At 36.0% G+C, this 24,141-nt stretch overlaps 1 protein-coding gene across 3 annotated transcripts in view; it reads left to right on the top strand.

The window, feature by feature from the left end:
• Positions 1–23,133, top strand: part of LOC122572680 (axin) — a 28,725-nt gene extending 5,592 nt beyond the window's left edge. Inside the window, exons 1-8 of one of the 3 annotated variants that reach the window (XM_043737968.1) lie at positions 17,537–17,680; positions 19,006–19,161; positions 19,341–20,145; positions 20,503–20,667; positions 21,059–21,738; positions 21,858–22,168; positions 22,312–22,610; positions 22,699–23,133. In XM_043737968.1, coding sequence (XP_043593903.1) covers positions 19,074–19,161; positions 19,341–20,145; positions 20,503–20,667; positions 21,059–21,738; positions 21,858–22,168; positions 22,312–22,610; positions 22,699–22,825 — 2,475 coding nt within the window. In that variant the 5' untranslated portion in view covers positions 17,537–17,680; positions 19,006–19,073 and the 3' untranslated portion in view covers positions 22,826–23,133. Of the gene's footprint in view, positions 1–17,536; positions 17,681–19,005; positions 19,162–19,340; positions 20,146–20,502; positions 20,668–21,058; positions 21,739–21,857; positions 22,169–22,311; positions 22,611–22,698 lie in introns of those variants that run through there. The other 2 variants (XM_043737967.1, XM_043737969.1) reach the window with 2 other exon arrangements.
• The last annotated feature ends 1,008 nt before the right edge of the window (positions 23,134–24,141 follow it).

Below are 24,141 nucleotides of genomic sequence, written 5' to 3'. Positions count from 1 at the left end.
AATTAGAGCTAAGGTACTTTTAAGGTAATGGTTTATAGAAATAAATATTTGAACGTTTACCAAGAAACTACAGTTCTTGTCTATATCGTTTCACTTTTACAAAGAGATGTTTTCGTTGGGAAGATGTAGGTACCTGACAACAATTTATGCTTTTAGTTTTTGAGAATGGAACTGTTCTTTGTCGCGGTTGCTCCTTTGTTCTCATTGATATTTTGAAAGTAACGAGAACTCTTGGAATTTAATGAATTTTGTTAACAGTACGAAATTTACGCGATTGTTTCGATGACTTCTAAGAATAATATATTTTAGAACAGTTTTTCACTGTTCGCAAACGAAACTCAGTCCACTCTTTTACAGTCTTAACTTTTATTTGAAGCCTGTTGGTGAAACAATTTTCTCCTTTAGTTTTTAAGAATAAAACTGTTCTATGTGGCGGTGTTTCCTTGCGTTTATTAACGCCTTAGAAATACAAAGAGTTGTGTGAAAGTAGTTCAGTCTAGAACTTAGTAAATTTTTATTTCATTCGTTTGCAATTGTGTGTTTGCTCTATTAAAGTACCAGTAGTACATGTTAAAGTATCAGTAGTACAAGAATAACGTTTCACTGTTACGTCGTATCTCATTTCCAACGGTATCTTTCTATTAGAATAGCGAATTGCATTCAACTACTTGTAATTCATGGTGCATATGGATCTTTAAATTCTAATGTGACGTCTGCTACGACTCCGATACCTTTGTATGCGCTTATAATCGTGCCAGGTATAGTCTTTTACACAGTGCTACTTTACGTTCACTAACACCATCGCTATACTCGTCTTTCCTCTTCCATTCTTTACATCTATCAATCGCCTTCGTTAACATTTTGTGTTAGTCTCGCTAACAATTACTCGAAAATTCTCTTAACTCCTTCCTTTTTATTCCGATTAATAACAAACTTAAACATTTAAATAACATTTCACTTGCAATATATTTTCACATGACACATTTTTATTTTTATTTTTCAACTTTTACGTATCGTGTATAATTTCACTGTACTCTCGGCGTTTAAGGAGTTAACACCAGCTCTAATCACGAGTACCTTGAAAACTATCGAGTACCTTACCCTACGGTAGAGTATTTTTGTAAATAGAATCAACCAGAGTTCAAGGTTTCAACAAAATTATTTTGCACGAAGGTCTATCAATCTGCTTGCGAGTAGGAAGTCCCCAACTAATACCTGCAATATAACAAGTGGGTTATAAAGTTTTCTACCTCTGACATTATATCAGTGAGTCACAGCGCACACGTTAGATAGGTTGATATATGAGTCACTCCAGCAGGAAGAGCTGTCGCCGAACAGGAAGAACAATCGTATCGGCTGTCGTTTAATACGATTACAATCTCCCAGGAAACAGAAGGAATAAATGTTAATGATCGTGTACTACACAGGCCATGAGACTTGGTAGGGTCTGAACGAAAAAAAGATCGTGTCTCCCTGACCTTTCGTTTATTGCATCTAACAAGCTTCTTTGAACAACGACCCTTCCCTCTTCTGCAATTATCGGCAATAAAGTGAAAGCTTTTACCAGTCACTTTCAGCGCACGCAAAGGAGAGTAGTATACAAAAATAAGAGTTAAGAATAACAGAAGATGGAGGAGCCAGGGCGACGAGGAGGATGTTACCGGAGGCAAAAGCTTTGTAATGTCAAAGAACATCGATTTAAAGGTCCTTGGAAAGAGGGGACGGCTTTGATATCAAAATGAGAGAACGTAAAGTTTCCCCTGTGCTTTAACCACCGGCGAGCACGTGGTATCAAACGGCACGATCACGAACTGGTCTCCGCCCACTCTTTTCCAATCTTCGGTTCACGCTAGGGGATTCCCACAACTGTGTATGCGCCACGACAACAGAGGGTGGCTCATGCGTTGCTCCCTTTTATACAGTGTAGTTCACTTAACCCTATGACCTGAAATAACTCTTTAAATCTTGCGAATCGTAATCCTCGCAGAGGTGTCTGCTACTGCTTCATCTCGAGGAACCATTCATCCGAGTAATCCTATTCTTTCATCGTATCGCTTTTCTACCACGTGGCGGCTCTCCCTCGATGGCTCGTATTAAAGTAGTCCAGTAGGAAAATTTGTTCAACAAAGAGAGATTGTTCAACGTTGATCATTTTTAGAGCAATTTTCTTTTATGATATCAAAAACGTAGATCTTTACACATTTGTGTGAAATTTAGGAATGTGATCTGCGAATGTATATCAAATGTTCAAAGTATGTGTTGCCTGTTATAATATTTAATAGATGAAACAAATCTTTGGCTACCTTTCTCTTGTGCTCAAAGAATTTGCATACGCATTCGCAGTCGAATAATATTACTTTCTATGGAACGTTTCCGAATGAATTGTGGTAAGGTAATGGAAGAAAATCTATACAGAGGAAAATTTTAATCATCGTCGTTTCGCAGCAATTTTAACTCTTTCAAGAGATTCTCGTATAATGTTACTTTTCTTCCGAAACATTTCTAGATATTCTATAATAGCAAATTGATAATACAATCGTTAATACTAATTAACGTTACTAACTAACTTTGAATGTTCGAATGAACGATCATATTATCCACTTTGGATACTTTCACGGTAATTTTAATTCTTTCGAGATATTCTTCCATAACATAGTGTTTTCCCATTTCATGGAATATGCGCTTCTGGTTGATTTGTGAGTAACATAAAAGAATTCATCGAAGTTCTTCATTTTGAAGTAGTCTTAATTATCTCGTTAACATTGTTTTTCTATACGATATTTCTGAATAATTTCTAAAAGTATAATTAACTAATGACGCTCGTATAAGCGAGCGTTTAAATATTACGGAGTAATTTTAATTCGTAATTACATACTACGTTCCGAGCTTCTTAAGAATTCAGTTTACTGCTAATTAATACTTCCAAAGGAAATACATATTATTAAACATTGTTGACAAATGAAAATGAACCGGAACCAAGAAATAAAGTTAATATCGTATAACTAATATAACTTAATTGCCAATTACTAACACTCATAAAATTCATGCAAGTTTATCTAATGATATCCAAGAGTCAACGTACACGCATTTATATTAAACGCGCGCCGTCTTTTGAAAACTTCCAGCTTCGTTATTTACTTTACTTTTTACATATTAAAACGTACCGAGAACCGTCTTCCCGGTATCCGCGGTATTTCATTAACACATTGACTGCCACGTGAATTTCATATACTTTGCCGCTGCAGCCGCAATAGAAATATACTACACAGTAACGTTTAATTTTTACGAAATATTATATTGTATTTACGCGTCTTTTTCTAACAGTATAATCTATTATCTTTCACATTGTTGAACATTCTCGTAGAAACTTATCTCGCTGTAAACGTTCTAAAAGATTTAATAACGTGGCTCACCGATGGCCACCGTACCAATCAACGCGTTAAACGTATTAAATATTAATATAAATGGCGTGTTTTCTGTTCGTTAATTTCGAGTAGAACGGGTAGTACGATAAGCGTGTTGAAATCACGTTCCTCATGTGCCTGGTATCAAAGTTAAACAGTCTAAAAGGCGAAATAAACGCGAAACGTGTTACGATAAGGGGGGAGGGAGGCGGGGGGAAAAAAGGAAAGCGGTTCAGCAGGGGTGGTAGCGAGGGGATGGTAGAGAAAGAGGAGAGAAGGAAAGATAAGTGAAAGAAGATAAAGGGGCGCCGAAATGGTACCGCGTTTGATCCATCATCTCCTCCGTCTGTGTGTGCAATAATTGTCTCTATTGTCTGTAGCACTGTTCTCACTGTTTGTGGCCCCTTCCATCTCTGCTACTTCTGCTCTCATTCTTTCACCATCGCCGTTTTATCATTCAGTTTCTCGGTGTCGTCGGTTCGTTTATTTCAATTTGTGTGTCAATCTCTCGTGCGACCAAGAGGTTACTGTATACCTGGCCTGAATGTATCATCGGTGATACATCGGTGCATACGGTGTGCCATCACGGCTCAAGTACTCTAAAACAGAATATATCTACATGCAATTGTACATCTCGCGCACAAGCATAGGCGAGATATATCGCGGCGAGTGAATGAGACAGGGCTTTTTATGTAAGAAGCGAACGTCTGATTCAGTTATCCGAGATTTTCGTTAGTATATCGGTAGCACCAGTATTGGATAACGCGCAGACTGGCTGACAGCGAAGAAAAGAAAAAGGGAAACAATGAAAACGCGTGATCGCTCCCGTTCTTTATTTTTCTGTCACATACAATTAGAGCGCGTTTCTTTGATGCAAGGCAAGCTGAAAGTCCGAGATTCTTATTGCGCTGTTAGGTTCAGCCTGTTTGACGAATACGTTTTTTTAAATAGGGTTCCGAATCGTTGCAAAGAAATCGTAATGATCATCGTAAAGAAACGTTACTTTCTTCATTCGACTACTTGCAACACTTCATCAATGGAACATGTTAGTTGGTGTTTTATGCGCAAGTCAAGTGTGTCAGCCTGCATCGTCCGTATCGTCAAATGAGAAATAGTTTATATATAATTCGTTGTATGATGTGTAAATATGAGATATCTACAAGTATCATAAGTAACATGCGTGCCATAAAAATACACCTAACTATTATATTAAACGTTGTATATTCATTTATTCCAATTTTATTACGATTAAATGTACTCAAACGTTGCAGCTTCTAAAATTCTCTACGACATCGTAATAATAAAGCGAAAAGTTCCGGTTCCTTTTAGAAACTGCCTCCTTATAGTCAAGTATCAAATTACATAAAATATAAGTGAAAAATAAGTGGGCAATAAATTACTTTGAAGCGGTAACGTCCATTTCTTCTCTGGCACGATCGAACGGCTCAAATATTCAAGTATCGATTTTATTCCAGGAAATTGAATTACACGTAAAATGATTGATAGCGCGGGGGAAGGGAAAGGGACGGGGCTCCGTGGAGCATAGTTACGCGTATACGGGCTGGCTGAGGGCGCGAAGAGGGAAGGAGAGTATGTATGTATTGTCGCGAATGAGACAGAGGGGAAGAGAAGAAAGCGAAAAAGATAAACAGAGTCCTTTAAGTCCGTGCATGCGACGGGCAAAGAGCGCAGACAATGAGGGTCAAAGGCGCCACTTCTCTTGCCACGTTTTTAGCTGGGCGATCTTCATTCTTTGAGGACTTTGTTCCACTGCTGTGGACCCACGGGAAATTCTTTTCCCCGTCCGAAGAGGCCGATCAAACAGTCATGAGCGTTACTAACTTCGAGAAAGAAGCTTCCCTGACTGGCTCGTATCGTTGTTTTATCCTCTTACCGCGATATACCGATGAGCAAACACTTTGCATAACTGTTCATATTGGTCGAATGAATAGTTCGAGCTCTTTCCTTCGACCACCCTGTTTCGCGAAATAAAATGATTTTTTGCGCACATGGATTCGATTAACCTTCTGACTTTTTGTGTATCGTAAATAATTACTGGTACAGATGCCACATCATGATGGTCAGAAGGGACGTGACGCGTAGTATCGTACGAAGCAATGTGTTCGATGTTCGAAACACGTCGCGTTCAGCTATTGAATGCCTGATAATAAATTTGGAGTTCAATTGGATCGTTAGAAGAAGGATAATAGATTTATCGAAGAGCTTTGAATGCTTTGATGCTCTATTTGAAAAGTCTGAATAGCATAGTAGATTACATCTGGTGGATTCAGTAAAATTAGGTTTAGGCTTCTGTTAGGTATCAAAAAGACGAGTAAAGACGAGTAAAGAAGAATAACTGTTTTATGCTGCTTTAATTTGTTTCAAATTAAAAAGTATAAGATACTGAAACAAAATATTCGCTTCTATTATTATTGAAATAAAAGAAGCAGTCGTTATACTGATATTTAAATATTTTCTTCTTTACCCGCTTGTTGCGTATGAAATTTGATTATTTCTGATAAAATGTTCTCACTAATAAAACAACCCTATACATATATGAAATCACTAAAAGTGAACATTCCCTATTTTTCTCCTTACTACTTTGGGATATATAAGAATTTTGTGTTTTTTTAATGTGCTATTTAGCAGTTAGTCGCAACGGAACCCGTCACTGATCTTTTAGGTTAATCCGATACGAAGCGTTCAAACTACGAAACACCCAATCCACAGGCAAAAGCGTAGCAAAGCTTCTAAAAGAAATAATTCTCGTAAAACGACGACGATCGTTGTTCAAAGAACCTTACATCTAACATCCGCAACGGTCGTGAAAAAATACCGTTTAATAATTAAACAGGAAAGGAAAAGTCGCCTTTCTATCCAAAGTCGGATATACAGTCCGACAGGGCGCTTATAAACACATCCCGAACGAAGGCGCATGCGCGTGCGCGCGCTAAATTGTAATATCAATTTTAAAGATATTCGCCCAGATTTTTCTAAGAATTGTACATATACACATACGCGTGTGATGTATATAGATGTATAGATGTATATACCCGTGTATATTCGACAAGAAAAGGCAATACAAGAAACTATGACCGCGAGGCTGTTGAATGACGACTCGCGCGCTGCTCGCGGCATGCTCGAGCGAATCGAATTGCGCTCTCGGCACGGTTCTATCCCTCGGGCTTGTACAACGATCCCGTTAACGAACGACGCCATTAAGGGCGCATTAACATATAATTTTCCGCGAGAAATTATAGGCGACTCGGCTGAGTTGGCTCGCACGGTGTTTATTATACACATCCAAGAGCAACAGAGTGCCCTGGCTGTGCACTGTCGATCGAAAGCACCCAGGACTGTGTGGCAAGGTGAGAGAGAAGAGAGATTTTAACTGGCGCGATGTGTTGGTGCATTCATGCGAATCCATATTGAGAGGCCAGAAACATGCATACATGTGTGTGGGATCGCGTGCGGCGGCAAGATCAAACGGAGATTCTCCTTCTCTTATACCCTCTCATCGTAATTCTCCCTCTTCTTCCCCCACCGCTACGCGCCGTCCTCTCTATCATTTTGTCTCTCTCTCTCTTTCTCTCTGTATCTTTCTCTCTCTCTCTCTTTCTCTTTAACGTACGTTCATTTCTTCTCTCTCGCTTGTTCCGCCACACCGTATCGCTGCGTCTCACTCGCTTCGCCTTGTGCAAGTGGTACCGATGCGATGCGTTACTATATAGTTCCTCACTTTTGCTCGCAAATGGTCTTTTCGTAACTCGTCTCTCTCTTTCGCCGGCTCGGTAGACCGTTTCTCGCCGCTTTCCTTCTGTTTCTATTTTTTCTTTCTTCCTTTTTGCTTTTTTCTTTCCTCTTCTTCCCTCGCCTTGCCGATTCTTCGTCCTTTTTTCGGTTATCGTCGATGATTTTATTTCCATTAAACCGTTCGGATCGTCGGCAAACTGAAATTTGCGATTGTTTCTAATTTAAATAAATTAGAGTACCGTACAAAGTCGAATTTCACGGGAAGATAAGAAAGTCGTGAAAGACGTTTTTATCGATGGAACGCAGCTTAATTATGATTATGACTTCGGCGTTCTGTTTTATTCGAATTATTAAATGAGAATGAAAAGGTAAAAAGTAAGGGGATTAGGAATGTTAAAGTTTTATCAATGATGTTGGAGAAGATTCCATTACGCGAAGAGGAAATAGAAAAATAGTTGTCGTTATGTATTGAACGTGGAACGTCACGACGAATCTGTGGTTAAAGCGGCTGGATAAGATAAATCAGTGCGTCGGCTTGTAATTTACCTGGAGGGAAGTAGTCGTTTGGCAACGACTTCAATCGAATTTCATTGAACACGAAGTTAAAGAGATCGTCTGGGTTAGACAACGGTTGACGATAAACGATTTTACTTATGCCTCTCCAACATGGTCTTTACTTGTTTAACTGAACATTTAATTTATTCAATTCTCCATCAAATATGTACGAATCATAAAGTATTACTTATATTCATGTATTGATATATCTTATTTATATTTTTAATTCAATTAGTCTGATTTGATACATAAAAGATTTTTATTACCTTAACGTTCGACTAATCACATATGATCATGGCATCGAATCAATAGTAGTAAAACTCGATAACGATAGATGGCGTTCAATTACCGATTTGTATTTTTAATATGGCGCTAATTTTGTTAATGAAACGATTATTACAGTAAAGATATAACAGATCGTTTAAAGGTGCAATTTGTTGCATTATATTTATTGTAACAATACAACATAGCCGGAAATATGAATAATACCATCTTCTTACGTGTATAAACTTTCAAAATTACTTCTATCGACGACAAGAACCACAAGTATTAAGAGACAAATGTCATATTCATACATGACCAAATACTCGAAACATTTTATTTTATAACAAACTTACGAATTCACCATCAAATTTTAACGTAATTGCTAATATCGTGCTAGTAATGGTATTTCAACAATAACACCAACTTCTGCGACTCCGAAGCACAACCTTATTTCGCTCGAGCCTTTTCCACCGATAGAAACCTAACGATTTAGATATGCTTTGGCCTCATCATTACAGCTAACCACTTGTTTAAATTTATGAAAATTCTCGCGTTTCCGTGCGAGTTTTAAAGTATGGATAGGTATATATAACTCAGAATTTGCCCTTATACCTGGACCCTACCACTTTTTTGTCCTACGTCCACCATGGCCTGGCCGGCTAGGGGGACAAGGAGAAGGGAGAGACTTTATAAGAGAAAGAGAAAGAGGGCGGCAGGCAGTTGTGGCCGTAAGGGAGGTGTGGCAGAGCAAGAAGAAAAGAAGACGAAGAAGAACGATGTAAGAGCGAGGAAGAAAGCCAAGGGAGAGAGATATGTAATGCTCGCTCTCCCTTGGCTCTACGGTCACTGTGTAGTTTCAGTCTTACCGTGTACGTTGTATGGGGCACAGGTCTTCCTCGGCATCCTTTGTCGTATTCACATTCAACCGAGCCGTTCCTTCAGCCCCTGTTTTTGTGCTCGTTTCGCTGATTCGGTAGGAACGAAAAGATTTCACGGAATAAAATTTTGAGCCGGCGATCGAAAAGTACACGTCCATACAATCGCTCGAACTTTTCATCGATCTATAATCTAACTTAGCGTACTTAACCGTTTGTTTTGTTACCATTTCTCGAAGCTGTAAAACTTTATATAATCTTAATAGAGTTCTTAATTCTGTGTTATGCAAAGAACACAATTTGAAAGCAGTTTATCGTATGGATTATAAAAATATCGTATCCGAGGAGGATTATGGGAGTAATATGTACGTCTGTGTAAAAAGCGTTGTTCGCTTCGAATAAAGGTTTATTCGTTTAATGGCTCGTATACGTTGAAGAAAAATCGAAACAGTTAGTAATGTCAACGATGTTAACACAGGCACGATTTACGAGTCTGCTGCAAAACATAAACTCGATATTTTGCGAGGGCCATGCGCGGCACGTTTTATGGGTTTCATTCAGATGAAAATGTTTTGGAAACACAGACACGATTCTTACGAACGATTCATCCAACGGAAGCTTTGTGATTTTTCACCGACCATACGCGGCTCAGTCTTCAATTTCTTATCGATGTTTGCGAATAGTGTTCAGTGCTGTGATTTACATTACGTGTGATAAAACTTAATCAACTTTCATAGAAATAAAGCAGATTTGGCTTAGCTCTTTGTTACACGGCAATGGCATATTGTTTTCATGTATCGTTTTACTTACGCGGTAAAATATGCAAGCATAAACAAAGCGAAGATAAGTACGGAAACACATTAAAGCGAACTATCAAAAACACGAATGCTTCGAGATTCGAATGTTTTTGTCTGGACGATACCGTTCTTAAGACTTCCTGTGCACAGTGTAATCATTTGAAAACTAGTTCCTGTCCGATTGCTCCAAGCGGGTGTGTGAAACTGACTTTTCCCCGTCATCCTGTCAGATGTCGTTCGCGATAAAAACGAACTTTCGAATCCGAAATTGTGCGTGACAAATTTCAGTATGATTTTTCCATGGGCACTTTATGAAGATATTGGATGCAACGTACAATTATGGACAGTTTCATTTTGGCACGGGTGATGTTTACGCGTAACACGTGAACTGTTCGAGTGACACAAACAAGTGGTTGTTTGGGATGCATATTAATTAAAATGTATAAGATACATTTCACAGAAAGTGAATACGAAGAGAATCCGTTGAAGAAAATATATCGATGTATCGTTCCGGGAACAAGGTATTATTATTTAAAATAGCTTTATAATGTTAGTAATAAAATGGCGCCAAGCGACCCGCTATAAACACGCGCACTCCATTTGTACTTTGTTTACTAAAGTCCAGTTATTCAACTGATTTTATTATACTATTCAGAAACAAAGATGAAAAATATACACCTAAATAAAAAAAAGGTACATTTTTTAATGTTTCATATTAAATTTACTCTAAAATTTAATACTGGCTTATTTTCTAAATATGCAACCGCTAGTCTTCTCTTTCTCACAATGTATTCCTACTAAATATTAGTTTCGTGGGTATTTGTGTAATCTTAACTATTAAAAAGACATTGATATAACCATTTTCATTGTTCTACTCCAAAACAGGAAATCACTTCCAAATTTTAAATAATTTACAATTTCATACACAATCCCCGATTGATACAAAGAATTCCTCATTCACAACGGGACATTTTAAGGTTAGAAAAAGGATGTTTCGTTTTGTCTTCAATTAAAACTAAAAAATTTGCCAGCTCGAAATAATCTGTCTGGTCGGAATAATCTAAAGCACATACTTAATTGTGAGGGGAGGGAGAGGGGAGGTGAATGAAGGTCAATCGGAATTGAGAAGAGAAAGGCGGGGCGACGAGGAATCTTGACACGTCAGTGAACATTCTCCTAAGTCGATGGTCGAGGGTCGGCGGTCGACGGTCGCAGCGGTCGTGACGGTCGACGACCGACGGTCGGTGTAGCTGCCGGCCGAGCGGTCCCTTAGAAGTTTCTTTGAAAGATTCGCAGCTCGCGAGGCATAATACCACTACATAAAGTCATCTGGCGATAACGGTGACACGCCTTTGACCGTTTCCGCTCGGTCTTTCACCAACAAATCCTTGTCGGTACTTCAAAAGACTTTAGAAGCCGTGTTTATGGCCTGATCGGGATCATTTCCGTTTCAACATTGATAACATTGCTTTCATTATTTAATTGATAATCCATAATCGTATACATACTCGATACTAAGATATACAATGCCTAACACTTCTGGAAAGTCATATATACATTGGACAGTATCATATGTCCTACGATCTGCTCTTGAAACGTTGACTGATTGGAATCATTTTCGTCCCAATATTGATAACAGTGCTTTCATTATTTAATTGTCAATCCATAATTGGATTAGATACTCAGTAATAAGATATACAGTGTCTAACACTTCTGAGAGTCATATACACGTTGGACATTATAATGTGTCGTACCTACGGTCTGTTCTTGAAACTGCATGATTTAAGGTTAGGTTACATGAATGATTTTTTTCTAATCTTAGTCTTAAAGGGAGTCAATGTGCGTCGGTATGAGATAGGCATTGAAATTAATGCACCTTTCCGAGTTATTGTCGAGACATACCCCTAGATTCTGTTGATAAAGAGATCCCGCTTCTTTACTGGATGTTGATTACTGAGCAACCCTGACGTACCGATCCTATTGACATTCGATTTCCATGTGTCGGGGGCATGAATTTCATAGATTGATAGATGGGAAAGCTTACTTGTAAATGAAATTATATACTAATATTGAATTTATCTTTATTTTACATGAATTTTTATTTCTACTCGTTTTATGAAAGTCTCGCGGTAATTTGAGTCATTTAAATAGCGAAAGTGGTTTAGTTTAAAGAAACGAAAGCAAAATGTCACCCTCCAAAAAACTTGCAAATAAGCATAAAACTCGCGAATCTCTTTGCGTGTTTCCTGAACATGATTGATTCTTAATCTTGTTCGAGACACGTTACATGATTTCTGAAACGCGTTAGTACTTCTAACGGACGTTTTATTTAGTCGTAATGACGAGCTCCCAAATTAATTTCTGGTTTCCCTTAGCTCGTGGAGGCAAAAAGCTAACGAATCAACGTGAGGGTCTAGAGTGGCAACGTAGGCACTCCGCTCAACGTACTCTACCTCACTTGTTATCTATAACAAAAATTTTGCTAATGATTTTTGAAAGTAAAAATTACAAGCTACATTTCACGATCCTCTGTCTTTTCTCACTTTTGATCACAATTCTTCGGTATTAAGTGCTGATCATAGAACTAACTGGATTTGTATTATCAATTGTAATTAGTGTTTATAGATATTAGAAATTAAAAGTCAAAATTTTTGAATTACACAATCCTTTGGTCAACTTAATTTAATAAATTAATCTTTTAGTAATTTTGCCAATATAAGCATTAATTATATTACATTTTAATTTTAATTGTACACATTTTGTACTCATGTTTAATGTCTAATATAAACTAGTATGATAGAAAAAAAGAAAAAGTAGAACATGATTCGTAGAGATATCAGATATCGTACATTTTCTCACAGTCGAGTAAAATATATAAACCTTTCCCGATACGTTCTTAGTTCATTCTATTTTTCGAACTCTGTCTTTTTCGAAATGTTTTCATAAAATTTTATCGGAATGGAGGGAGAAATCTGTTCGCGGCCGTGTTAACGAAAGTTTTGTAACTGTTGCATGGAAAAAACGAAGGTCGACCGGAGGAAGGACGAACGAAAATGTCGAGAAAGATAAAAAATTCGAATTATACTCTGTAAAGCCATGTGGAAATTTAAATGGTGGTCGTAAGAAAAGCATAGAGTCGTCTGAGACAGAGTTCCTCGGTTGAGCGCGTAAAAGAGATTTTTACCCGAGGTCGAAGCACATAGCTAGAGAAACCCGAAGGTGGAAGAAAGAGGAAGAAGGTGACGCATGAGGAGGATGACTGGGTGGGATGGTAGAAAACTTACAGGTACCGAGAAGGAACGAGAGAGAGCCTGAAAGGGTTAGCTGAATGGGCGCCGTGTGTGCTTTTCTCGTTTGAGGAGCTTCGGATTGCCCAGTGCCGTACTCAGATTTCTTTGCGCTTCTGCTTTTCCAACCAATCATTTCAATTTGCCGGTATCTTATTAAACTCTGCTAATATCTTTCAAAAGCTCTGTCCCTTTTAAACGCGGCAGATCTTTTTTCTCAAGAAATGATCGAATGCATGAAATACTACATCTTTAGTATTGCGTTGGTACCAACGTTACCGACGGAGCGATGGAAAGTCGCGGAAGGCACTGCAAGGTACCAAGGAGAACCAGAGAAAATTCGTGGAATTTCGGTGCACGAACCTTGCAACGAAATCAAAGGTGACGGAACGGGAGGCAAGAAAAAGAAGCGTGGCTGAGGAGGAAAATGAAACAAAGAAAGAAGAGAAACGAGGAAAGAAGAGACGAGAAATGTCGCTCATCGTCTCTTCTCCTTTTCTCCCTCTCCCTTCGTTCTTTCCTTCCTGCTGTACTCTGTTTTTCGGATAATTCCAAGTAGCGAGCCGCGCGATTGCCGACATAGCAATCTAAGATGTGAAAAAGAGGAGAAGTAAGAGAAGGGCAGAGAAGAGAAGCGGATAAAAAGAAAGAGAAGACGATGAAGAAACGGTGGAGAGGCAGAAAGAAACCGAGAGTGAGTAAGTAAGTAAAGTAAGAGGGTAAAATAAAAGAGGAATCGGAGAGTCCTTTGGACGCGTATAGGGGGGAAGGGTCAAATAAGGTGGACCGCTGTCGGAGTCGAAGCGGGAGGCCGCTCAAAGTGGACAGAAAGAACGAAAGAGAAGACAAAAGAGAAAAGAAAACGAAAGAGTGAACGAGCAAACGTGCACCGGACAAGGATGAAGAGGTTAGGAAGAAAGAAAGAGGCACGAACGGGACGGCCGCAGGTAAAGGCAGAGGGAAGACGAGGAAAGCGATGAAGGAGAGAAAAAGGCAAAAAGGGAGACGGAAGACACAGACCTCGCCGGCTGGTGGCTGGCGGCTGGCGGCACCGCTTGATGTACGTCGGGTCCGTAATTACAGGTTTTCGGAACGCCTCGCTCGGCGAGCCACGCTCTTTGAGAGCTAGGGCCCTTCCCTCGCCTCGTCATCTAACCGGTGACTTCGAAATACTTGTCATTTCTTCGATCTCTTTTTCGCCGCGAGAGATAAACATTACCGCCTTTAGAAAATATTAACGCATTCCAAAGAATGTTATGGGATACTATTTATTTATTTTTTATTTTTGATTCGCCTTTACGATTCATATTTAATATTGTGTTCAATGTATATATCCAATGAGAATTTTGCAATGCCTTTTAAATTTCGTTGAGTAGCAAATTGTCATCTGACATAATTTTGAAGCATAAAATTGAAGTGTAAAGATGATGAGGTATAATGATTGGTTAGTTTACCTGCGGTATAAGAAGGATAATTTTTGACCACCCGGTATATAAAAGTTGGATAAAAGTTTGAAGCGTATACACGCCACGGTAAACTGCGTAAAAAGACTGTGCAATGCAATGTATTCGAATTCGATATGCGCGTGTTTAATTTTGATCACCGATAGCTTGAAAAATTGATAATTAATAGTAATATGGAAACTCGCTGGACTTTATTTATCATTGTATTTTGTAGATTCAATTACAATTTTTGTAAACAGAATCAACTATTATTTGCAATTGCAATTTATACAATATGTCTTGATAATATAATGTAATATCAGTATTAATAACAGAATAGTCACTGTAAAATAACATATATATTGTTTTACAACATGTAACTAACATAATAAATAAATTTTATTTTATTCAGAGAAATGATACTCACGATTTATATGAAAGTTGCGTAAAAGAAGAAGTATAAAGCGTGTGGAATGAGATCATTGAAATACCGTTGCAAAAATCACGGTATTGTGGGTTTCAATATTTCAGCATTCTCAAGAAAACCGAGAAATATTTTCGGACGAATAAAATGCAATGCGAGTGGGAAACAGGATTTAAATTCCGTACGGTTGATACATCTTTGTACGCTCGAGAAAATTTCAATATCTTCGGAATACTTCCTTCTATAGATCCATAACGTTTTGTTCGTCGATATCAAACCGTTTGGTATGCGGGGTAACACCGATCCTAGCATTTACCGACCAAGCGAAAAGAGTATATAGCGTGTCATTCGGAGATGAATCTTGTTCCTATCGTGTCCAGATGGCTTTTGTACATTCTCCGGGTCGACGACTTTCACCTATAGGGAATTCGATTCAACTATACATGTACAATAAACATGCAAATTTTAATTAAACATATTTATGTAATAAATTTGTTCCAAACAATTATGCTACTTTCAAAAAATAAGAATTATCTTAAAGTAAATTTTTGTTAAAAAGTTGTATTTTCAAAAAAAAAGTATAAACAAAAAATATACATATTTTATAATTATATGTAAGTACTTTGGATATTTCAGTTGTACAATTGAAACAATGATATGTAATTAAACATTAGTATGATCTTGATGAATAAAAGATAATGAAAGAGGAGAAAAGTGAATACTTCAAGTGCTAAAATCCTCATATCTATTCAAACATTGAAACAATAGTCTCGATACTCGAAAGGTATTGAAAAGTCGAAGGGAGAAAGATTTAGCCTCTATTTGAAATTAAAGTTCAGCGAACCTTTTCACCGCGCCTAAAAATCTTCGACGTTATAGGCAACAGCCCTAATAGTTCTTCATGCACGCGACGCATTTCTTTCGACATATAATTATATCTCACGGTGCTGCGCTTCGAATAATTATAACGACGGACATCATTAAGCAAGTAGAAAATGAAGAAGATATTAGGGAAGTATATATAAGGCATAGGCTGGAATGATTATTCTCACACTTTGGTCATTATTAAAATTGAAGATTTTAATGAAGTATCCTACATTGAATGGTGAATCACCCTTGAATTTATATTTCAAATGTTCGTGTAATGATTAACGAAGAAGTACTTCTCTTTAAAAGATCGGAAAAGTTCCAAGTTCACCTTACCAGAACTCGTCACATTGACAATGATGAAGTCTCACATTAGTTAAATTTATCATTTTTAAAGTTATACGATTATATCTTTAACGAGAAAATTACGTTTTCAAGGTCTTTTCTATGTTTTTACTTTGGTTATAAAACAAAATTATTCTTTCCTTTTTTTAACAATTTAATTCACTTTTACTTCATTATAATTTTTTTATTATAATTTTATAAATATGTCACAAAGTAGAAGATATGTAAAAGACATCGTTAATTATTGAAGTTAAAAATTACTAGTTTCGTAGAAATCTGATTTGTCGATAATTGTATGTGTACATAAGTATTAGCCCTAAATCGATATTCTTTTGAAAATACGGTCACACGTGATTTTGAAGAGATCTACGGAGATCTAATAGGAATTTTAATTAAAAAATCAGTTAATCAGTATTTTTAGTGATTGATTATCTTTTTAATATTCGTAATATTTTGAAAGTAAAAAATTGTTTTATTTTGTATAAAGTATATTTTAAATATCTAAATAGAATTAAAAGCAATTTACTTCATAGTTTTATTAAAAATTGAAATGATTTATATCACATCAACTTAGTACTATCTATCTACTAGTCACATCTACTGCTATAAAATAAAAAAACAAAAGGTCGTTAATAAAGTAACGGTTTTTTAGTCGACCCTGTGGTTGCTGTTACAGGTGGTTGAAAGAAATATCCTATCTTTCTTTTTTGTGCAGTGTTGAGTTAACTTATTGTGTTTTAGACATTGCTTTTATTTATTTGATAATGCAATTTTTTGTAACATTTTTGGGCTGTTATTATAAATTAATTTAACAAGGTGTTGGATTTTTTTAGTATAAACTAATATAAACACTGAATTACTTTTCAATAAGTACCATATAATAATCAACAGTACCTATAATTTATATTATGATTTTTTATTTCTTTTATATTTAAAAAATTATTAATTATTAATTACATAATTGGAAATGTTCTATAGAACAATGATAAGATAAATATACATTACAACATATCTCTAGTTATTTTAATTTTTATTTCTTTTTTTTTTCTTTTTTTAATTTTTGTAAAGCCAACATATGATATTTAAATGTGCAGTGTGAGTTTATAAATAAGCAAATATTTTTCACAAACTTTTATGACCTAATATAAGAGGCAATATAATATATAATATAATATAAGAAATAACATACTATTTAGAAAGCATAAAAGTTTGATATATTATTTCTGCATATAATAATTAATCATAGTTACTTGTTGAAGGAAATGATAGCTCAAAAATGTACACATTTATATTTGCTTAAAAGAATATAAGGTTTCCAGCTAGAATTAATATAATTTTCTAATATTAGTATTACCTATCTAGTAGAATTACTTATATTTTTGTTCAGAATAGAAATATCAGAACCGTGCGGTTTCCAATCTGACAAGATCAGACATTGTATCCCTACTCCACCCTTCCTGACTGTGGCGTCAGTCCTGGTCAGGACGCAGCCTTAGCTCAGTTTGCCTAGAGACGCGTCAACAGTGGTATCGCATGTTCATTCTGTTCTATAACAAAAGAAGTTAGAAGGCACTTGTGTCTAGGTCAATATAATTCTACAGATCATAATAGATTTTATAAGGCTATAGGGATTCCAAGGTTGCTTCCAAAAAAGTGTGAGCAAAATGGTATGTACATTTCTTTTCATCCCTTAACGCAGGTAAATGTGCACTGAAGTGAGATGATTCATTATGACAGCTTTTCATTTCATATTTTCCCATTTACCCAGGTAGAGATCAAGTTCCTATCGTTGCGTGTAGAGTTTTTCTATATCATAGATTTATTTACGTGCACTATGTGTATTCCTATATTATGTATTTCATACTTTTTATTAGCTAAATGTATAATGTATTTTCATTTAAGTTTTAGTCAATTGATACAGAAAATTATGATAAACATTTATTCATATTTCACAACTTTGAGAACTAAAAAGAAAGAAGTTGTGCATGATTTAGGTATAAATATAAAAGTTCAGAGTTATTAAGTTAGAATTGCTACTTTTATAAATATCATAAAGTTTTATATATAAATGTTTAAAAGAGATAATTTTATGTACTATTTATTATACCATTGTAGTTATTAACTTAAATTTTTAAAAATGATCAGTTTTAATAATTTAAATTATTAGTTAGTAATATCTTTTTTGCTCTTCATATAAATACAAGCATAATATAGATGTGGTTGTAATGGGAGACTTATGAAATCATATTTCTATAGCTCATCATAACAAAAGCCAGAACCTTAGGAATATAATAGTCTTTTCTTTGTATAGGATACCTTATTCTATAGAGCTATTAATATCTATCCACCCTGTCAAAATAAAATTCTGCTCTGATGTGAGTTTTATTTTGGAAAGTGACTTGGATCTGGGGTTGACTATAGTGTTCAATGGATTGCGTTATAATTTTTGTCGATCAATACCACACAAATGTTCTGCGCGGACCAATAGGGATATATAGAGAGGTATCTCTCAATGCGCAGACTGCCAAGAGCTACCCTACGGTTTTTCTGTCAGGCTCCGCCCTTAGAGTTCTTCGGGATAGGAAAACCATCCTTAGGTGCTTAATTGGTATATGACTCACCACAGGGCTCGATCGATCCATCCAGCATCCCTAGCTTGGGGCTTTTGTTCAAGTATTCTGAATCCAGAATATACTTTCCTCAATGTATATTACTATATATCCAAATGTACAATATTTTATGTAAACCAAAATCTGATATAGCAGACAAAATACAGAAATTTACACTAATTATACTAATATAAGATAGTTATATTGAAACACTTGTTGAATCAATAATTTCTAAATAACTTCTTTCTTATGAGATGCAAATATATTTGAAAATGTTAGTTTTATAAAACATTTTTATAAACATGTTTACATGTTAACAACCATATATATCTAAAATTATTATTTGTTGAGAAAGATATAAAAGATTATTATTTTTGTTCTAGGTTTGGTTTAACCATGTCTACTAAGAGGCGTCGTGGGCCTAAATTAAATATAGAGCGTAAAATAATACATGAAGGCCATAATAGATAGGATGAGTGGATCTCGACAGAACGAAGCACGTTGCTTCAATGAAAACTCTCCACGGCCACCAGTGCCTGGTAAGATGTTATACATATTATTTGTCAACTGTTAAATTTGAAATTTCATATTATACCAATAAAATAAGCAGAAATTACCAAAAGTTAATACAAATATTTTATATTGTTTTGTTGTACCTGACATTTCAAAAATATTATGTGATATTTTACAAGTTATTAATTTCTTATGTATATTTTAGGAGAGGAAACAGGAAACTACATCAGCAGGGTCCGTCCACAGAGTCCAACTCTGACCCCTAGGCGTTCTTCTCTTACAACACCAACAGCTGCAGGTTGCGATGCTTCGGCACCTTTGGGATTTGAACCGGAAGGTTGCTGTAGTACGACAACTATGGAAAGTGATTCGCCACCTGCTTGCTTGCGGTGGGCCAGGAACCTGCATTCTTTGCTGCAGGATCCAGTGGGCTTGGAATTGTTCAGAAAATATCTGGATCAAGAAGGCAGACCTCATGCAAATCCTCTTAATTTCTGGTTCGCCTGTGAGGGCCTCAAGGAACAAGATGATCCTGAAAGGATAAATCAATTGGTTAAACTTATCTACAGAAAGTTCTTCCTCAAGTCGCAGTTAGCTATACCTGAAGATGTACGAAAGGAGGCTAATCGTCGGGTTAAAGAAGGGCGGGTGGACGAAAAAGTATTTGATGCTGTACAGTTGGAAGTTGAGCGTCTCATTAATGAGACTACATATCCAAACTTTCTTCGATCCGATATGTATCTTCAATACGTTCAATCCTGCCAAAACCCGGATTCTGGTGGATGTCCTAGTTCAGGATCCAGTCGAGAGATGTCTGTTTCTTGTGGGCCAAGTTTATTGCCCACTGTCCACGAAGACAGTGAATTTGTTAGTTCCATACATAGCTCACATTCAGCTAGTGAAACGCCTGGGGAATTGAGGGGTGAGCTGAGATTGACCAAAGATATGCTTATGGCTACTCAACAAACTAGGGCGATGGATCTTCGGCCGAAGCCAGAAGCGTATGCTGGGTAATTTATATAATATGACTAAAAATTTTTTTCATTTAGAACATTTATTAATTAATAGTATGCTTAAAGTTAGATTTGCATTAAACGCTTTATTTAGCTGTTTTTTTTTTTCTTGAGCTTGTTTGTGTGGATTTCTGTGATGTTTTTTAGTGTATAATATTTTATATACACAGCATTTCTGAAGTATAAAAAGTAACTAAAAATATCACATATTATAAAAAAGCATAGTGTACTATATGAACATTATAATTCTTTTCTTATTATATATATTAAAATTTGTGATATTTTTGTCAGAACAATTTTCAATCTGTTGTTTGTTTTTTTTATTTTGGTTTGATGTTTGCGTGGCGCTCATAGCATTTATTTACAACATGGGGCTAGTCCATATAATATGCTCGCACTCAGACTGCACGCTCAATATTCCTCATACAACCCAGTATCCAGACAGGATTCAGAACTTCAAAGCTTGAGCAGTGATGCACGAACTGAATCAGACAATATGTCTCTCACCGATTCATCAGTGTACGTTTTTTTTTGTTTTATCTAATATATGTATATAAAACCTAAATCTTTATTTATTATAAAAATTATAATTTTTCGTGTAAATATTTCAAGATTTCAACAAATAATGCTCGATCCTATTTAATGATCTTTTTGTGTTCAATTCATATCTTGTTTTATTCTATATTACATTGATTTATACGAATTTTGGTTATTTTATTTTAAGATGATGATTCAATGCATTGATATTGAGTTTTACAATATTTTTATACAATACATGAGTAAAAATAACATTGCTGGAATTGTTACCTTTTCTCCTTAGAATGAAAACGAATATGAAAGTATGCTTATACCTCATCACTTTTTAATAATTATCGAAGTTTGTTATTACTTTAACATTTTTCCTTTGCAGTGATGGAGCGTCAATGAGTAAACAACGAAGTAAAAAGCAGTATATAAGACAATCTAGAGCTATTAAAGATTCAGCTAGTTTAAATCGTGATCCGCTGGCTCATCATACTATCATCCCTCGTACACAGCGAGTACCACGTGATTTAATGCGTCCTCTGAAACCGGAAAAATTTGCTCAAGTGCTTATTGAAAAGTTGGAGAACGTTAAACGCGAACGAGAATCTCAGGAAAAATTTGATAGGCATTTGCAGGAGAGCGATACTATTAATAAGGATGCATCATTGGAGATGTCAAGTGGAGCACCGAAAGCACTAGCTGATGCATTGAGAGAAAAGTTAATGATAGAAGAGGATAATGATCAAGCGATTTTGGACCAACACGTGTCACGAGTTTGGTCGGATCTAACGCCTTCTCGATCTCCTGGACTCTCATCCCCAAGACTGCATTCGCCTGAAAGAAGACGTTCTACGCACAATTATTCACGGCCGTACAAACAGAGAAAAGAAAAGGACGTGTTCTCTACGTTTTCAGCAGATAGTGGTAATATTCACGATTTTCAAGAAGGCAGCGATCTTGTCGGAGCTGGCTCCATGAGTTCACTAGGATCTCACTTGCCTAAATCTAAATCCGTGCCATCAGATTATGCCGATTCCCTCCATAAACAAGACCTATATCTTCAAGGTATATTTTAGAATGGATATAAAAATACCGTTAATAATATACTAATTCAAAATATACAAATTTATGTATATATATATATATGTTATACAATATTATATTACTACTGCATACTTTTATAGGTCATGATCAAAGATTCCGAAGGTCAGACATGACTAGAAGATCAGCCACAAAGAAGTCTATGACGGAATTAACTGACAGTGGTGTTAGTGTTGTAAGTGACGTGCCACCATCTACAATTAGCAAAGATATTCGTCTTTTATCGTGGCTTAAAGAAACTGACAAGAAAGCGGATATCAAACATAGCCGCCATGGGAAGAAGTATGGTTCTCGCAGTGGCTCTTTGGAAAGGACAAACAGGGAAACATGGGGCGTTCCTGCTCAGCCTTTTGTTGCAGATCCAGGAATGCCACCTTTACCACAACCTCATACAGTAAATACTTTCATCTAATTCTATGTTACTTGCTTTTGATGATTACTTACATATAAAACAATATATAATACAACTATATCTTAAATATTTTAAATTAAAATAGTATTTATCAAAACTCTAGACATGTATTCTGTTTTATACAGGCAACCCAGTTAGAAGAAGCAAGAAGAAGATTAATAGAAGAAGATAGAGCACGCTCGAGTTGTAAACAACGTCATTCTAATATTTCTAAACAATCGTCGTACGAGCCTACAATGCAAAGTCAATCTTATGTCCAATCAAACCAATCAACGTTAAAGAAGACGAAGCAAGATATTGGAGATTTTACCACCGTTGTGTTCAGTTTCTGTGACGAACAGTTTCCTTATAGGACTAAAATTCCTGGTCATAATGTCACTTTAAAACAATTTAAAGAATACCTTCCTAAGAAAGGCAGCTATCGGTAAGTAAAGCAACACTATTTATAAAATTTCTGAAATATTTTACATCTTTGAGCATGATGTATATATCTTCTTTCTTTTTTCTTCTAGATATTTCTTTAAAACCGAGTGTGAGGACTTGGATACGAAGGTTATTCAAGAAGAAATAACTGACGATTCTGAAGTCCTACCGTTATGGGAGGGTAAAGTTATGGCGCAAGTCAAGGCGCTCGAGTGATAGACTGAAACAAGGATTATTCTGAATAAAAGAACGTGCTAACTTCGAACAAGTGCCGCAACTAATTTTATTTAAGAGGACCAGCATTCTATAAGAAGAAAACCACAATAAGGCGATATTCGGTGTTAGTTTATTGGAGTTGCTAAAGCGGTTTCTTCCGCTTAAGTTAACCGAGCAAGTGCTTTTAATCGATAAAACAAAAAACCTGTTAAACCAGCAAAACCGTTATATGTTTATTAAGTAAAAGAAAAAAAAAAGAAAAACAAAACGTCTTTAGATAAATATACATAAATTTTATTGAACATTTATCCTTAATTATAGTATTTCTTACAGGATTTGCATTTTTTTCGGTACTTTATTTTTTAATTTTAACAAAAATCATTTCTCTAACGTTCAGCAATATTTTATATATACTTGTTTCTTTCTTCCCGTTGTGTACTTGACAACGGAAGCTATACACATGATGTCGTCCGATTGTAAATAATTTCGGTTCGTCCGATGTAAGATTTTGATAAAAAGGCGTTTCCTTTTATAGAAAAGGTTTTGCTGAAAATAATCAAAAAGAAATCAACTAAAAAAAAAAGTAAGTGATTGCAGTTTGACCACGTCTAATGAAATTGGACGAATTGCAATAAGAAAAAATACGATTACATGAAATTTTCACGAAGGCAACATTCTCATTTCAAGTAACAGAGGTTTCAGAGAAACGGATTACTCTATCGTGATTGCAATTTGGTTATCTCCAATCTTTTTGGACAAGCTGCAGTAACACCAGAAACACCCTGTATATTGATTGAATAATTTCTTCCTCTTAAAGACTTCCCATAGTTTTCCGAACGACTGTACAAAGGCCCGCGTAGTTTCGCCTTAGTAAGGTCTGTATAGACCCTAGATTTACATAGGAAAGAACATTATTACAAATTAGTTTTTAAGGAGATATATTACGTGCATTATAAATACACACGCTCTGTTTAATATACGTAATATATCGCGCATTCGAAGATACCGCGAGAAAAAAAAAATATTAAAGATACAGATCATGTTTTGTCGTACCACCATTATCACCCATTTGACATTGTAAAATAAGCTCCTGCATAAACGTAACACGCATACCGGGAAATAGACGCGCAACACGCAATTGGCATCGGGGAAACAAAATACTTTGGTGGAAAAGGATTAATTAGTATCTAGACCGTAACGATGTTTTATCAGGTGCGAAAAATTGTGCCTTTTTAGTGCAGTAAGGACGAAGTAAGCCTAAGGAAAAAAAAGGTTAAGAGATACTTATTAAATTGGAGACCAGCGGGTCTAATATC

Source organism: Bombus pyrosoma, linkage group LG11 (assembly GCF_014825855.1).
Source record: "Bombus pyrosoma isolate SC7728 linkage group LG11, ASM1482585v1, whole genome shotgun sequence".
NCBI lineage: Eukaryota > Metazoa > Arthropoda > Insecta > Hymenoptera > Apidae > Bombus > Bombus pyrosoma.
This window is presented reverse-complemented; position numbering and strand designations above follow the sequence as displayed.